Source organism: Lepidochelys olivacea (assembly GCF_965140295.1).
Source record: "Lepidochelys olivacea isolate rLepOli2 genome assembly, chromosome: 26".
Lineage (NCBI taxonomy): Eukaryota > Metazoa > Chordata > Testudines > Cheloniidae > Lepidochelys > Lepidochelys olivacea.
This window is the reverse complement of record NC_140436.1, coordinates 6,565,297-6,581,685: the sequence shown is the minus strand read 5'-3', so window position 1 is coordinate 6,581,685 and position 16,389 is coordinate 6,565,297. Positions and strand designations below refer to the sequence as shown.

Below are 16,389 nucleotides of genomic sequence, written 5' to 3'. Positions count from 1 at the left end.
GGGAAGAGAATGGGGGTTATTTAGTCTGCAGAGAGAAGAGCGAGGGGGGATTTGATATCAGCCTTCAACTACCTGAAGGGGGGTTCCAAAGAGGATGGAGCTCGGCTATTCTCAGTGGTGGCAGATGACAGAACAGGGAGCAATGGTCTCAAGTTGCAGTGGGGGAGGTTTAGGTTGGATATTGGGAAACACTATTTCACTAGGAGGGTGGTGAAGCACTGGAATGGGTTATCTCGGGAGGTGGTGGAATCTCCATCCTTAGAGGTTTTTAAGGCCCGGCTTGACAAAGTCCTGGCTGGGATGATTTAGATGGGGTTGGTCCTGCCTTGAGCAGGGGATTGGACTAGATGACCTCCTGAGTTCTCTTCCAGCCCTAATCTCCTATGATTCTATGATCCCTGGGGAAAAGCATGCAGTGTCCTTTTGGCTGCATGCAGAACAAAACCAGCAGGAATTCTGACTGTCCCCTGCGAGCTAACATGCTGCAGATTTGTTTTTGTCTCCAGCTAGTAACATAAACACATTTTGCTCTTTACAGCTTACAATAAGGCAGCTGCAAAATAGCGTATGCTAAGAAATCATCCAGTTTCTCCCCCCAAGTCTGTGATCTATGGAGCTGGACCAGGGACTAAGCTGGTGGGGGAGGATTTTATTAATAAGAAGCAATAGTTGTCGTTTTTCTGCTTGTTCCTTTAGCTCACAGGAGGGCTGTTTCTCTAGGTTCCTGTTGGAGTTGACTGGCTGCGTTTCATGTTTCTCATTAGTGAGATCAAGATGAAGGGTGGAAAAGGTCCTGGGGTTGGAATACTGTAAAGCGGCAAAGCAACACAAATAAAATGCCCAAACTAGAATTTTTTTCTCGGCGTCTAAGGGATACGAGCAGTGAGGTAGTAATTGCTACCAGGTGGTCTCATGTTTTGTTCTGGACTATTGGAGTAGAGGAACACATGTTTCCATCCATGCCCGTTTTCCTTCCTGAGCTAAAGAGATACCTCCTCTCACAGTCGTTGTTGTGCTCCTGCACTGCACATCAGAATCACATAATCAATTCGCTCTAATAAGACAAAGCAGATCCTTCCTGCTCTGCACTTAGAGGTGTTTCCAAGAAGGATGGTATCATTTTAACGGTTGGAAGCAACTGTACTTCCTAAATGATGGCTTGGTAACTTTCCTTCATCAACATTCCTTCATCCCAACTTTCCTTGGTAACTTTCCTTCATCCCTTGTGCCAGGGAGATTTAGGCTAGATATTGGAAAGCTTTTCCTAACTAAAGGATAGTTAAGCACTGGAACAGGGTTACCTAGGGAGTGTGTGGAATCCCCATCATTGGAGGTTTTTAAGAACGGGTTAGACAAGCACCTGTCAGGGATGGGCTAGGTATACTTAATGCTTCCTCAGCATGGGGGGATGGACTTAGAGCAGGGGTTCTCTAACTTTGTTGCACTGCGATTCCCTTCTGACAACAAAAATTACTACATGACCCCAGGAGGGGGGACCAAAGCCAGAGCCCACCCGAGCCCTGCCAAAACCCAAACCCTCCCGCCCCGGGCCGGGGGCTAAAGTCTGAGCCTCACCACCCCAGGCAGGGGGCCTGTAACCTGAGCCCCACCACCCAGGACTGAAGCCAAAGCCTGACCCTGGGTGGTGGGGCTCAGGGTTTGGCCCTGGGAGGTGAGGCTCGGTCTTTGACTTCAGCCCCAGGCAATGCGGCTCGGACTTCAACTTTGGCCCCGGACTCCAGCCAGTCTAACACCAGCCCTGGAGACCCCATTAAAACTGGGTCGCAACCCACTTTGGGGTCCCAACCCACAGTTTGAGAACCGCTGGCCGAGATGACCTCTTGAGGTCCCGTTCAGCCCTACAATTCTATGATTCTGTGTGCATCATGTCCACCAAGATGCCTTTGGTCTCTCTGAGGTGAGGGTCGTGTTTCTAGGTACATGTAGTATCTTTCCATATGTTATCTATTAAGGATGGGGTTATTTACCTTGAAGCCTTGTAAGCTGAATCTTGTGTGCAGGTGCACAGTTATGGATGGGATAAAGTATGCTCTGTCTGTATAGATATATACTGGGTATACGGGTGTGTGTGTGTGGATTAGGATATTCAGATCAGGGATTTTTGCATATTTCTAGTGCATAGAAAAATAAATAATACCGCATCATTAACCCGATTTTACAGATGGGAGAAAAATAAGGCAGAGAGATTGAGCCTAATTTTCAGAGGTGCTGGGTATCACACTTTGAGTTGTGGATACTCTAAATACCAGCCTCTGCGTGACTGTTCTAAAGTCACACAGTAAGTCACTGGCTGAGAACCTGGCGCCTGTTCCCCTGCAGTCTCCCCCTTGTATCTGTTTCAGGCCTATCTACAGGTAAAAGGGAGAACTGGTATATGAGCTGTTGACACCCAAATAAAGATATTTGGAAAATGTGTTGAATATTTTCCACAGTGTTGGAACAGCCTGGGGTGTGATTGTGCCAAAGGGAGGAGACGTTTGAATTGTGTTTTGTACTTTTCCTAAGTACAGATCTATCAGACTGACAGTTTTATTGGATTGTCACATCTAAAAGAATTGTTTCCCTTCCCATGGCATGGCGTGTGTGCCCAAAGTTACTGGAACCCTGCATTTAATGCATTAAGACTCCTTATTAGGGCAAAGCTGTATTGAATAGTGGCCTGCCAGGACTAAGTAAAACTCCAAGTGTCCAGCCCCGTGGGCCTTGTAAAATCAGGGCTAGTGTCTTCAGGGGTAGTTTCTGCTTCGATCACTCTAAAGTCCTGCTCAGAAATCCAGGTCATCTGTGATATCCTGCAAATCCAGGGCTCATCCTCCTTTCTGTAGCTCAAGGGTCGGCAACCTGTGGCATGCGTGCCAAAGGCGGCATGCAAGCTGATCTTCAGTGGCATTCTGCTGCCAGCCAGGGTCCCGGCCCCTAGCCCCGCTCAGTCTGCTGCTGGCCTGGATGGATGGAACCCCGGGCTGGCAGCGGGATGAGCAGGGTTGGCAGCCGGGACCCCAGACTGGCAGCAGGCTGAGCGGCTCAGCTCGCAGCCGGGACCCCAGACTGGCAGCAGGCTGAGCGGCTCAGCTCGCTGCCGGGCTGGGGTTCTGTCTGCCGCCCGTGCTGCCGGGCTGGGGTTCTGTCTGCCGGCCCCTGCCAGCCGGAGTCCTGGTTGCCTGCCCCGCTCAGCCTGCTGCTAGTCTGGGGTTCCGTCGGGAGGGCCCCTGTAAATGTAAAATTTATTACTGGCACGCGAAACCTTAAATTAATGAAGACTTGGCACGCCACTTCTCAAAGGTTGCCGACCCCTGCTGTAGCTTATTCTGCCCACCTTTGAGTCCTATTGCATAGTGGTTTGTGGAAGGAAAGATTTCATCCCTCCCTGGTTATGTTGAATGAGCCTCTTTCTCAACTGAGTATCAAGCCCTGTAGAGTTTTTCTCATGTCTCAGGCTTCGCGTGGCATAATTTGTAACTAGCCTTTTCCCGAGACTGAAACCCTTCACACTGTTATCCCGCAGCTGGGTAACCGGATTTCAGATCCGGTTTCTAAACCGGCTTCATAATACTGCAGGTTAGGGATTGCAAACACCCCCTTCTAGACCCACAGTAATCCCCTTTCCTGCTAACTGCAGCTTGGCGGGCTGAGCTAGCAGATATTCGGCTTTGCTTCTGCACCATGGTGGGAGGTGAAATAGTTTGCGGATAGATCCTGCTTGAAAGAAAACAACTTAGCTCATCATCTCTTGCTGCCAAAATTTTATTCCTCAATATAACTTAGCTTCTCCATTTGATGGCACAATTTCTGTTAAACAAACCTCAGTACATTTTCTATGCTTCTGTTGCTCCTTCAAAGCTATTTATTTAAGAGCTTTCATAAATTCATCTCCCAAACCCCTGTTCTGGTGGTGGAAGGGGAACAGTATTAGTTCCATTTTACAGGTGGGCAAATTGAGGGAAGATAGGTTTATGTTCGGATATCCTGAACCTCTGCAACTCTCACTGGACTGAGCAGGAGCTCAGTCCAAGATGGTCAAGAGAGTATAAGAGCTGGGAATAGAACTCGGGAGTTCCTGCCTTTCTGACCTGTATTCACATCAAACCATTCCTTTCTCATCTGTGGTTGAGAGCTGCCCTCAACCTTAAAATCATAAGATCATAAACCTGTGTTTGAATTTATGGGGTAATGCATTGCGCCCCTCTCTGGAGAATAAACCTCTGCTGGTTTTTGCTGGGAAAGAAAGATCCCCAGTAGGCAGAAGGCAACAGATCTGGCAGCTCCTCTACCCTGCTGCGCAAGGCTGGAGAAAGGATACTTGCTAACTTGTGCAGATGCCTGCCCCGGGGAAAGTTAGTCAGGGGAGGAGATTCTGTCTTTCAGCAGAGCCAGAAACCGGTGTCTCAGGCCCACTGAATCCGAGGGGAGAGTATTTGATTGATTTTTCCTGTTAATCCATCTGAGGACAGGATTAGCTCCCCATAAATTCCCGAGGATGCTCCATGCTTACCTACAGCAGGTGGCCAAAATAATCGGTTCTGTTCATTATTACCATGGAGGAATTTTCCCCAGTGACTTTAGCTGGCTGTAGCCAATGGTTTATGCTCTTCTGCAATGAAAGCCGTTTATGTGGACCCTTGCCCCCTCTCACACCATTCCTAACAAAGCAGGATTGCTCTCAGCTGAATCTTGAGACTTCCCTCATACTTGTGTTGTTTCCATTACAGCTGATAGAGAGACAGTTCAGTGGATGGTGAAGATCAGTTTTTAATGACCCATTAAAACACACTCCGTTGATTATGTCTCTTAAACTCTCAGGACCTGAATCTTTATTCATATCCCTTTGGCTTTGGTAGAGTTACTCCTGATTTATGCCAGTGAAGTTTGGATAGGGTCCTTTCTGTATCATCAGTGCCAGATAGTCTTCAATAGCCTATTGGGTAGCCTAGGGAACTGTAAAGTAAACTTTACTCTACAACCTTTGAAAATCCAGAATCTGTCAAGGGAGGTGAGCTGACAAGAAGCCCAGGGCATTTCCTGGGTATTAATAACCAGTTTACCAAGAGCTATTAATGTAAATACCTCAAGAAATTCCTTAGGAATGAGATCATTATTTGCTATAAGACATCCCTTCATATGCTATTATAAGGCAGACCCACGTCCTTTGCCTGCTTGCAAAATTAATGTAACTCTTTGCACGCGTGTGGCAGGTCAAGGGTTTCCCGTGCACATGCTTATAATGCTTGCATTTTTCTAATACACCAACAAAAAAAACTGAGGCCAGAACAGCCGGCCCTCATGAGTACAAATGTCTCAATGTAGGGCCAGATTCTGATCGACATTATACTGTCCGGAGTAACGTCAATGAAGTCAATGTTCACTGAAGTCAGTTTTATTCTCGATTTTTACCGTGGTATGACTGACTACAGAATCTGGCCCCTTGTTTGCATTCCAAAGTGATCAGTTATTAACTTTGGTGTCACTTCTGCTGGGATTTTTAGATGCCTAAGGGAGTTAGGCACCCAACTCTCGCTGCCTTTCAATCCCAAGCTTCAGTCTAAAGTGGAACTGGATGTTCCTGTTATGGAAAGGCTGGCCCAAACCTATCAGCTGTGTTTCCTTATCTCCCCTGATCGGCCTGCTGTGCGTGTTTGTTTCTAAACAGGATGTTGATTTTGTTACTTTTGTGCTCTAGCTGGTGACTCCCTTTTAAACTTGTGCCAGGGAGACTTAGTTGGGGGTGGAGATGGATGGTGGAATAGAGCTGTTTGAAAGGTTTTTTATTTTAATTTTTGTAATTTCAATGAAATTTCGAAGTTTTGCTATCACCCCTGCCTCCGAAAACCAAACAAGGCTTGACTGATTTTGTCCTGGGTTTCTATCAGTTTGACTTTTAAATTAATTGTCTATCAGTTTTGGGGCTAAATTTAGTGGTGGGGAAAGATTTTATTTTTGGTTTGACCGCCTTGGAGGCCTTTATGTACAAGACAGACATGTTTCCCCTGCACGGCTCCGTGATGATCCGGAAGGATCTGGCTCTAGGAACGTGACCGCTCCGTATCCAGGAGCCATTGCAGCCTAGACACCTCTGCTGAGACTGACAACAAGGATGAGCAATTTGAACCAACTGCTGAATGGTGGATTGTCCTTTTGGACAGCTGCCCACTGGGAAATGGACTGAGATCCTATTTCACGTGGCTCCTCTGAGTGGTCATCAGATGGGAACAGCTTTCAGTCGCTTCCGATCTAGGCTGGATTAACACCAACAACCTAGCGAGCAGAAAAGACTCTCTCTACCAGCTCCCTGAACTGTTCAGAAGCCCTCACCCCATTTTGGCTTTCTTTTATCAATGCTACAATTAATCAAAATCTTAGCTTCGTTTCTTAGCGCTTTATCCACCTTAATTGCACTCTCCTAGCTACCTTTCAGATCACTGTCACTCCTTTGCTATTCACTCTGGAATAGTGCCACATGTGGGCTCTTGTAAAGACACTTCAAGATTACAGTTGTGTTTTGGCTCCTTTGGATTTTGATTAACTTAATTTGCAGAATCTCCCCTCTGGTGGTGGTAGATGTCATTCATTCATTCCAACCAACCAACCATTTTAGCTCAGTTGCAGCCATAAGACAGCCTTGTGTTTTTGGTCAGGAGGAAGTTGAACAGTTTTTTGTCTTTTTTTGTTTTGTTTTTTTTCCCCCATGGGCTTATCTCTTCTCCACTCCCCAGTCGCTGGAGTCATTCCTGATGAGCGATCCAATTTGGGAGCAAGATGTGGAATCTCCTGCCAATCTCCTTTTCTGTAAACGTGTCATAAGGAGAGTCGCTTTCACTCTCGGAAGTTCTCCTTAGGCTCGAGGCTGTTAACGCTGCAGCTCCGAGAAGCGTTGGAGAGCCCTTGCTTTATCTCCAGTTTGCCATCTTCCACCCAGCTAATTTACCGGGATAATAGCTATGTCAAGGGCCACATTTTCACAGGGCCTGCAACAATGCACCAGCTTTGTTTGCACTGCACCAGTTTGCATATGCCAAAAAAAAAAAAAAAATCCCTGCATTTTGTGCAAAGTGTCGATTTATGCATGTGTAGTGTGTGATGCAAGTAGAATTGCACAAGTGTGTCTGCGTCCCTTTGGGTGACTGATCCAGAGAGAGGATAGTCTCCTGCTGCTGTTCCCAGCTCATGGACTTAGTCCTTTCACTCAAGTGGCAGAGGTCTGAACTTCAGACCTGAGATCAGTCCTTGGTGACAAACTAAGCAAAGGGTCATTACACAAGCAAGTGGATCTGTAGTTAGTCAATCTTAACTTCAGTAAACGAATTCTTTTTAAATGTAGCTAAACCAGTGCAACTTCTGAGTGTAAATAAAGCCTGTATCACCCTGCTCTCAGCTTCCCTGTCTGGCTTCGGGAAGCAGATGCAACATGGGAAAGATAGGAAAATTTCTGTACTAATCCATTTTGCTTGAGATTTAGCAGTAGTCTTCAATTAATCCAGGGTTCTTTTAAAGTTCCAGTTGTAATACTTGTCTCAACAACTTCTTGTGACAGGGAGTTCCACAGGCTGGCTGTGCAGAGAATGATTTCCTTTGAGTGGTTTTGAATGATTTCACTAGCTGTCTGATTTCCTTTTTCTTTCAGGATGTTTGCCAGCAAGAGGAAGCAAAATTACTGGGCTTACTCCATGGACTGCACTGGCAACGAAGCTCACATCTCCAGCTGCAAACTGGGCAACCATCTCAGCGTGGATGCCGAGAAGAATATCACCTGTGAAAACGGGATGCCTGCCGTGGTGAGCTGCATCCCTGGGCGTGCCTTTGCTCCCAGCAGCAACAGTGGCTTCCGAAAAGCCTTCAGGCAGGAGGTAAGGAGACCGCTCCAGCCATCCCACTGGAAAGAGCGTTGATTTTACGGGTTTGTGTTCAATTGCATAAATACGATCAACTATCGGACATGTGGAGATTTCAAAGATCAAACTAATTTCATCCAGCTCCAATAACACACATTATTCTGAATGAATGCAGTGTAGTTTACCATTGGAAACATTTTTATCCTTACACAAGACAGGCCCCAATCCTGTAAAGACTCACCCTTGGGCATAGCTTTATCTACTGAGTGGTCCATCCACTTAGTGGAGCTGTTCACAGTGGGTAAAGCTGAAGCATATGAGTACATCTTTGCAGGATCAGGGCTGCACTGTGTTAGGACAAAAATGTTTGTGTGTGACTGTCGATTATTCTGCATTCATTCAGAATAATTTGTGGTGGTGTTAGAGCTGGATGAAATTCGTTTGAGTTTTGAAATCTCCATGAAAAATTTCATCCGTTTCAAATTTCAGCCAAAAATTAAAACAATAAAAAGTGGGGGGAAGAGTTTTGACAACTTTGTCCTTGTTCTTCAACCAACTATAGCACTGTAAGAATGTGTTTGAATTCCTATGCGATTTTGACCAGGAAAAAAAAATTAGTTTTTTGCGGGAGGTGTAATTTATTTCCTGTGGTTTAACATTTCTAATAATAATTTATTTATTGGTTATCATTTGAGTTATAATAGTGTTTTGAGACCCCCTCCCCACATCAGGACTGCATTGTGCTAGGTGCTGTACATACACATAATAAGAGAGAACTCCTGCTTCGGGGAGCTGACAATTGAAAGCTCCAGTCTGTAAATTGTTCTGCATAGGTACTCCTCTATTGATTTCAGCCTGGCTCCTCATGGAGCTAGTTGCAGGATCAAAATAGACCAGACAGACAAAGGGTGGGAGAAGACTGGGAACTGAGGCGCAGTGAGACTAATAAGGGTATGTCTACATTGCAATAACTCTGTGTGATCGCAGCTTGTGTAGCTATATCCACGCTAGCTTTAATCTAGCTAGATCAGAACGATGAACTGTGAGAGCACAGGTTCCAACGCAGGCTGTATGAGCCCAACTAGAATCCTGGGTAAATATTTGAACCGCTAGCTCATTATGCCTCCACAAGCTGCGCTCAAACCCTGGGATTGCAGTGCAGGCGTGTCTAAGCCATTTCCCCGATGGCATCAGTGGCAGATGTAGAAATGGAACCCAAACCCGCTGAGTCCCACTCCCAGTGCCTTAAAAACTAAACTACCTGCCTTGCGGTTCTTAATTCCCTTCCCCTCCACCAGCAGAGCTCTCTTTACCGTGAGCGTCCCAGCACATAGATTGGGTTGGGCGTCCATCTTCCAACCTCGCTGCTGTTCTAACTCGGGATGATGGTTGGCTCAGGATGTTGTGGGGTTCGTTTCGCGCCGAAGTTGGCAGGGCAACAAGCAAGTAGGAAGAAAATACATATGTCACAGCTTTGTTTTGAGTTGTTCTGTTGAAGCCAGTTGAACAGTTGCCTGGTTGCTGCTGGGCTTGCTGGTTCGCAGTTATTTAGACTCTTCTGGTTAGTGTCTCACTATAGATCTTGTACATAATCCAACATCTTGGCTATTTGGTATCTTCTACTGACAAATACCGTTGAGTGACAGAAGATCCTAGCACAAGTGCTTGTTTGAATTTTAAGGGGATTTAGTGCTGGGGAAATGTGTCAGCTTGGCCTAGTCAATAGATCACTAAAATGGGTGTCAGGAGACATGGATTCAATTCCCATCTCCGCCGCTGACTTACTGTAACCTTTGGCAGGTTACTTCCCCTCTCTGTGCTTCTGTTCCGCTCCCATGCTTCTTCCATCTTGCTTGTTTAGCTCATAAGGTCTTTAAAGAAGGGAATGTCTTGTACTATGTGTCTGTTCGAGGCCTGCAACACTAAGGCCTTGATCTCAGTTGGGCCATTGACTCTTCACATGCCTGGAGTTATTCACGTGTGTGGTCAAGTGTTTACAGGATCTGGGCCTCAGAGGTGAAAGGCTGTGTAAACCATGACTCTTCTTCTGAGCTGTTCAAATCGCCAATTAATTCTTTAAGCATTCTTGTAGGCTCTGGATGTCCTTCAACTGGGCCTGGCCTGGAGGACTGTGTACATCTCCAGTTTTAAACCCTGGAGGTTCTTTGGTCTCAGGCCTCGCTCAGGTCACTGTTCACTTATTTATGGCTGGCTCTCCAAAGCAGTAACTCATTCTCCACCTGCAACGCCAGCCGCTTCTCTCCCTCCTTGGAAGGTAATGGGCAGAGCTGGAAAAGGTTTTAATCCTCCCAGTGCTGAGTTTAAAAATAAAATTTTAAATCTATCCTGGTCTGGATCTGAACCAGCAAGCCAGCCGTAAAAGACTCATTATCCCATTCCCAGTCTCCTGACTGATTCTGCCTCCTGCATTGCGAGCTCATAGGATGGATTGAAAAATGAGCTGTCATTTTCATGAAAGTGTCATCCCTTTTTTTAATCAAAATTTGAAATTTTGATGAAAAATGTTTGGTGGAATTTTAAAAAACCAAAATATTACCACTGGTTCTACAGCAGGTCAAAAACCTAACCAAGGTACTTTCTGTGCCCTCTATTACCCTAGTATCTGAGCGCCTCACAATCTTTAATATGTTCAGCGTCACAAACACCCAACTTGGTTTTCGTTTAAACTTCAGTGAAAAGTGTCATCAGAACTGTGAAAATGGTTCTGGCAGGGTGCCATCACCACAATATCTGTGCACCTCAAACATTAACAGTTCTTTTCAGAACTCCCCTGTGAGTAGGGAAGAATTATTAATAATTCTCATTTTGCAGATGGGGAAACCGAGGCACAGAGCTGAACTGGCTTACCCAAGGTCACACAGGGAGTCTGTGGCAGAGCCAGGAATAATACCCAGATCTCCTGACTCCCAGTCTAGTGCCTTAACCACAAGACCATTCTTCCCTTTCCTTGGCATTTAACTGTATATGGTAATTCTTCAGTAATAGAAGTTCTATGTAATCATGGCTATGGTGTGATGTCTGTATGCTGACATGCAGTTACAGATTCAAAGCCAAAGGTATTTGACTGACGTTGTGCTGTCTTGCGCAGCTTTAACTGGCTTTTATTCCCCCTTCCGCCCCCCCCCCCCGGGTCAGGATTGCAGACATGTCTTTTGCACTGCATGCTATAATTATACTGGGTGTTACCTTCTGTTGAGTTAAATATTTCTGTGCCCTTAAACCTCAGCAACATAACTGGTTACTGAGATGCTCACCAGACAGTGGTAGAATACCTCCTGGGCTACTGCATGGAACCGATGGTCTGTTTTCATAAGATTGCAGGGACTTGAAGCAAATGTATTCTTGGGGAATTGTGATATTTTTCTCCTTCCGTAAGTGTGAGGCAGGTGCGCTACTGTGGGTTTCTATATTATCATATACTTTAAAATACAGCTCTTCAACTGGGGAATCTCAAAGTACTTTGGAGACTGAATCAATTGAGCCTCGCAACATCCCTGTGAAGTACTGTAGGAAGAGTTTTATAACCTTTTTCTGACCATGAGATTCTTGCATTAATCGTAGTCTGTTTTACACAAGTGACATTTATTAAAGAAACCATTACATCTTCAGACAAACAGGCTTCTACTTAGCTTGAGCTCCAGCTCTGTCTCACCTGATTTCCAGGGATCCCACCCTGTCTGAAACAGCAGAGACCTCTAGTGACTGAATAACATACGGCAAGTAAACATGTAATTACAACTATCTCAAAAGGCACCTTCAGCTTTCTTGTGTGTGATTTAAAAGAAAAAACCATTCTTTTCGGTCGAGATCCTTGGGCAAAACTCCTATCAGCCTCATTGTGGGCAAGATCAGGGCTTATAAGGATTGAAGGATAGACCCAGCCCAGTTCTAAGGTATAATCAGCTGGGATCAGTGTTCTGGGACAGCATGTTACCATGCAACTTGTGAAAAGGCTGCATTTATTCCACTGTTAATAGTTACTTAATCTGTAGCTTTCTGGAAGGGACAATTTCCTCCGCCTTATGGGAAAGCATGGACACAGTGTACTTGGATGATGCAATGGTATTTGGTTTGTTTAACATATTTTTTACAGCTCTTATGAAAGCTGATGTTCACGCTGGGATTTGGGGCCCCAGGTTCTTATCCAAATCGGCTCACTGGACCAAATCCTCCGCTGGTGTAAATTGCTGAAGCTTCATTGACTTCAGTGAAGCAGCACCAGTTTATTGTCTCTTAGTACTGAGTATATCTGAGGAATGTGTTTTTCATTTCATTCTGACTCTCCTTGTGTCTGTCTGCAGCATGCAGGCCAAATCCTGCCTTGATTGGCACAGGAGGGGCCGCTCCCGATGCACCCACTGCCACAGGAATCCTGGCTGCCAGGCCAGGATTCCACAGGCAGGCCCATGCACTGTCTGACTGACATTCTTTGCCGTCCTTCTGGGGAAGGCAGCCATGCCGCCAGGGCTGTCCTGGGGCCGCCAGGGCTGTCCTGGGGCCGCCAGGACAAAGCTGAATCTTAAGTTAAAGATGATGTCATGCGATGAAACTTCCAGGAATACATCCAAACCAAAATTGCCAACCCTACTTCTGGGCAACTGCAACGTGCTCATGCACACGCTGCTGTGGGTGACTAGCAGGCTAGCCGGCTGGGGGAATAGACGCTGGTCCCAACCCTCCGACTCCACCCTCTTGGGGACGTGGTGTGAGGGTTGATCTGTGAGCCACCAGGCCTGTTCCTGTATGTTATAACAGCATCCTGTCTCCCAACTGTTTGTGCCTAGGGTGGTTTGTGCCTATGCCCTCTTTGCTCCCAAACCCATGCACCAGAACAGCAGAGAATAAGATTCTAGCACATCTTCTACTCTATTGTGTTCCCCATCCCTTTGCATGAACTAGGACTATGGAAGGGGAGACCCACATGTGTGCATCGTGAACCGTAGCCATTTCTTGGGACCAGCCCTTTCCTGAGGCATGAAAATATACATTTAAGGGGACTTCTCTCCTCCCTTTCTCTCCCACCATCTCCCTCTTGGAGTAAGTGTAACCGCACAGGGTCTCCTTAAGCCTGGCCGTCCTGGACAGCTGCCTGCTATAGACTGTCCATCTGGAATGGTACCGTTTTTTAGAGGAACTGTAGTGGGACACCAGAGAGAAGCCCTGTTGCAGCGGTTCTGTTATTAGGGGGTCATTCGGCTAGTGCTCTGTATTTTCAGAAGTGACCAGTGATTCCATGTGTCTCAGCTTTTGTGTATGTTGTATGAAAATCAGGTCCCGTTAAGGTTCTCATGTTGGTCATTTCTGGAAGTCTGGGCCCATGCAGTCAAGTTTATAAGCAAGTTGGTAAACAGCATGGCTATAACAAGGCCAAAAGTTTGAATTCTAAATAATTGCTACTTGTGGCAGTTTCGTTCATAAAGAGTGACGTTGCACCTGGGTTTTTGTATTACAGCAGCCGTTGGTCAGGCTGAAAGGCGGGGCCAAGATTGGAGAAGGCAGAGTGGAAGTGCTGAAGAATGGGGGATGGGGAACTGTTTGCGACGATCAATGGAACCTGATTTCAGCCAGTGTGGTCTGCCGAGAGCTGGGTTTCGGGAGCGCCCAGGAGGCTATAACAGGCGCAAGGCTCGGGCAAGGTAATGATGAGAACGTATCAGACCGTCAGCTTTGACTGCCATCAGAGAACTCCCAAGGGATGTGAAATTAGATGAACAGGAAAGAGAAATTCAGCTAAGTCTTTTGAACTTCAGTAATGTTATGGGCCAGATCCTGAGACCCACAATTCCCATTGAAATCATTAGTATGGGGTTGTTGGAAGTCACTGAGTTGCAGGAAGAGCTGGTCAGAAACTGGAATTTTCATTCTGCAGGAAATAATAATAAAAAAATGTTTTAAATTCCTTCTGAACCAGAACAAAAAGCTGAAACTTCCCACAGAATGAAAATTCATTTAAAAAAAAAAAAAAAGAAAAAAAAGATTTGGTCAAATAATTGTATTTTGATAAGGTAGAAACATTGTGATGGGATATTAGATGGGGTGGGATCCGAGTTACCCAGGAAAGAATTTTCTGTAGTATCTGGCTACATACATAATCTTGCCCATATGCTCAGGGTTTAGCTGATGGCCATATTTGGGGTCGGGAAGGAATTTTCCTCCAGGGCAGATTGGAAGAGGCCCTGGAGGTTTTTCGCCTTCCTCTGTAGCATGGGGCACGGGTCACTTGCTGGAGGATTCTCTGCTCCTTGAAGTCTTTAAACTACAATTTGAGGACTTCAATAGCACAGATATAGGTGTGAGGTTTTTTGTAGGAGTGGTGGGTAGAAATTCTGTGGCCTGCGTTGTGCAGGAGGTCAGACTAGATGATCATAACGGTCCCTTCTGACCTAAATATCTATGAAAAACAAATTTTTCTTTTGACTTTTTGAACTTTTAATATAATATATACATATTTGTTATATATCTACATATGTCAAATTATTTCATACCATATAAATTGTATTTGTTACCGTTATATAGTATGTATTATAGTTAAGATTTTAATATAATAGCCAAAAGGAAATTTTCTTATTGAAATGAAATGAGAAAAATCAGCATCTATACATTCCCGTAAAATGTTTTGATTTGACAAAACTGACTTTTTGCTGGAAAACCATTCCATGACAAACTTTTCTACCAGCGCTTGTTCCAAGGGCTCAGGAGTCCAGCTGGTTGAATTGGGGAGCGGAATTGCAACTTTTCCCACGTCGCTATTTCAGTGGTAGCTGACATTTTGACTCTTAAAAGTCGTGTTTCAGAAATGTCATTCAGAGTGTCTTTGGATTTGGCCAAGGGTATGGAACAAAATGGTTGAGGACAGACCTTTTGTTGGCTTCGTAGATTCATAAATATTTAGAGATCTGCACAAACATCAAATCCACCCTTACTAGCACAAGTTTGTTCTCTGAGACCTTAGCCACACCACTTTTGAAATAACAGTGGCTACAACTGTGTTCAAACGTGGAGGCTTTCTTTTCTTGCCTTCTCTGTCTCCTTTCCTTATCTGTTTCCTACAAACTTTAAAAAGACATAGGCATGGGAAGCAATTGAAGTTTGATAAGGCTTGCATGTGGGAGAGGTCAGCAGTGATGTATCTTTATATCCAGTTGTGTGAGAAATGAGCCAAATTGATCTGTATGGCCATGGCTGTTTTCATAGATTTAAAGGCCAGAAGGAACCACTATGATCAACTCATCTGACCTCCTACATCATGCACACCAGGGGATATGTCTCAGTAACTTCCTGCACTGGAGGAAAATTATTCTTCCCTGCTATTTAAGTGAGACTATTGAGCCCAATAACTTGTGGTTGAACTAGATAGAGCACATCATTTAGAAAGAGACCCAGTCTTCATTTAACGACTTCTAGTGAGGATGGATTTACCCATTCCCTTGGACAGCTGTTGCAGCCGTTACTTACTCTGGTTGTTAAGAGTTAAAGAATGAAAAATATCTCCTAGAAACTCACAAGGATAAATATCCTGATGCCATTCACTACTAGAGCTTGGCTCCAGCTGCAAAATATGGGTCTGGATCCTAGTTTCAAACACCTTAAAACTCAGATCTGGAGTCTTGGTTCAGTCTGTTGTAACCAGATATGCCAAACCTGCGAGAAAAAAGCAGAAATTGGGCTTGTTTTTGGCTTAATTGGCTTGCGAGTTGCTTGTTGGCTAGTTTTTGGCTTGTTGCTTGTTTGGCTTGTAGCTTGTTGCATGTTGTAGCTTGTTGCTTCTTTTTTTTTGGTCAGCTCCCAGCAAGTGGGGGCAAGCAGGGGCAAGGGTGGGGGGGAGAGAGAGAGAGTCAGTTGTGCACAGTGGGCCCACCACAGTCCCAGATTGCACGCTGGGGGATCTAGTCACACAGAGTGTTGGGGTTCTTAGGAATTGGCTTGTTTTGGCCTTGTTTTGAAATGGGGTTAGCCTGATTTTCGGCTTATTGTGGAAGTCGGGGTGCTTATTTACCATGTGAAAATTGGCAACCCTATAGGAGCTATTTGTACAGTCTGGAACCAGATCTGGGTTTGGATTTCCTGCATGTGGGGATGATTGAGATCCCAGGCTTTAGTGACCTCAAAATCCAGAGAAGTATCTCCCAGGCCTGCCTTTATAGTCCCTAGCCCTTGCTCTCCTATGGCTAGCGTCAAATCTAAAGAAATCTACCAGCAAACAAAAGTCACGCTGTAAAACCAAATGAATAATTGAAACTCCTCCAGACTTTTGGTTTGGTGAAGGAAAAGGAAAATTAATTACACGTATGAGAAATGGCCGGAATGTGAAAAGCTTGAAATGTGCCCTTACTGAACAAATTGCCAAGGAGCCGGGTGAAAGGACACAGAGTGTTGCTGATGTGTATTTGACTGTGGGTATAAGGAAGCATTATCTTCATGCATAAAATGCAGCATAGTAGGGGAGAATGTCCTACTCTGTCATACTACACTCACTGAACCTGGAAACTTTTAGCAGTGGCTGTTCATTCCCAGTGAAATT

At 45.2% G+C, this 16,389-nt stretch overlaps 1 protein-coding gene across 3 annotated transcripts in view; it reads left to right on the top strand.

Annotated features, from left to right (window-relative positions):
- The window catches only part of LOXL2 (lysyl oxidase like 2), a 99,085-nt gene that overhangs the window by 56,444 nt on the left and 26,252 nt on the right, over positions 1 to 16,389 (top strand). For all 3 annotated transcript variants that reach the window (XM_084615308.1, XM_084615306.1, XM_084615307.1), the window contains 2 exons: positions 7,640 to 7,862; positions 13,321 to 13,504. In XM_084615308.1, the coding sequence (XP_084471434.1) occupies positions 7,640 to 7,862; positions 13,321 to 13,504 (407 nt within the window). The remainder of the gene's footprint in view (positions 1 to 7,639; positions 7,863 to 13,320; positions 13,505 to 16,389) is intronic.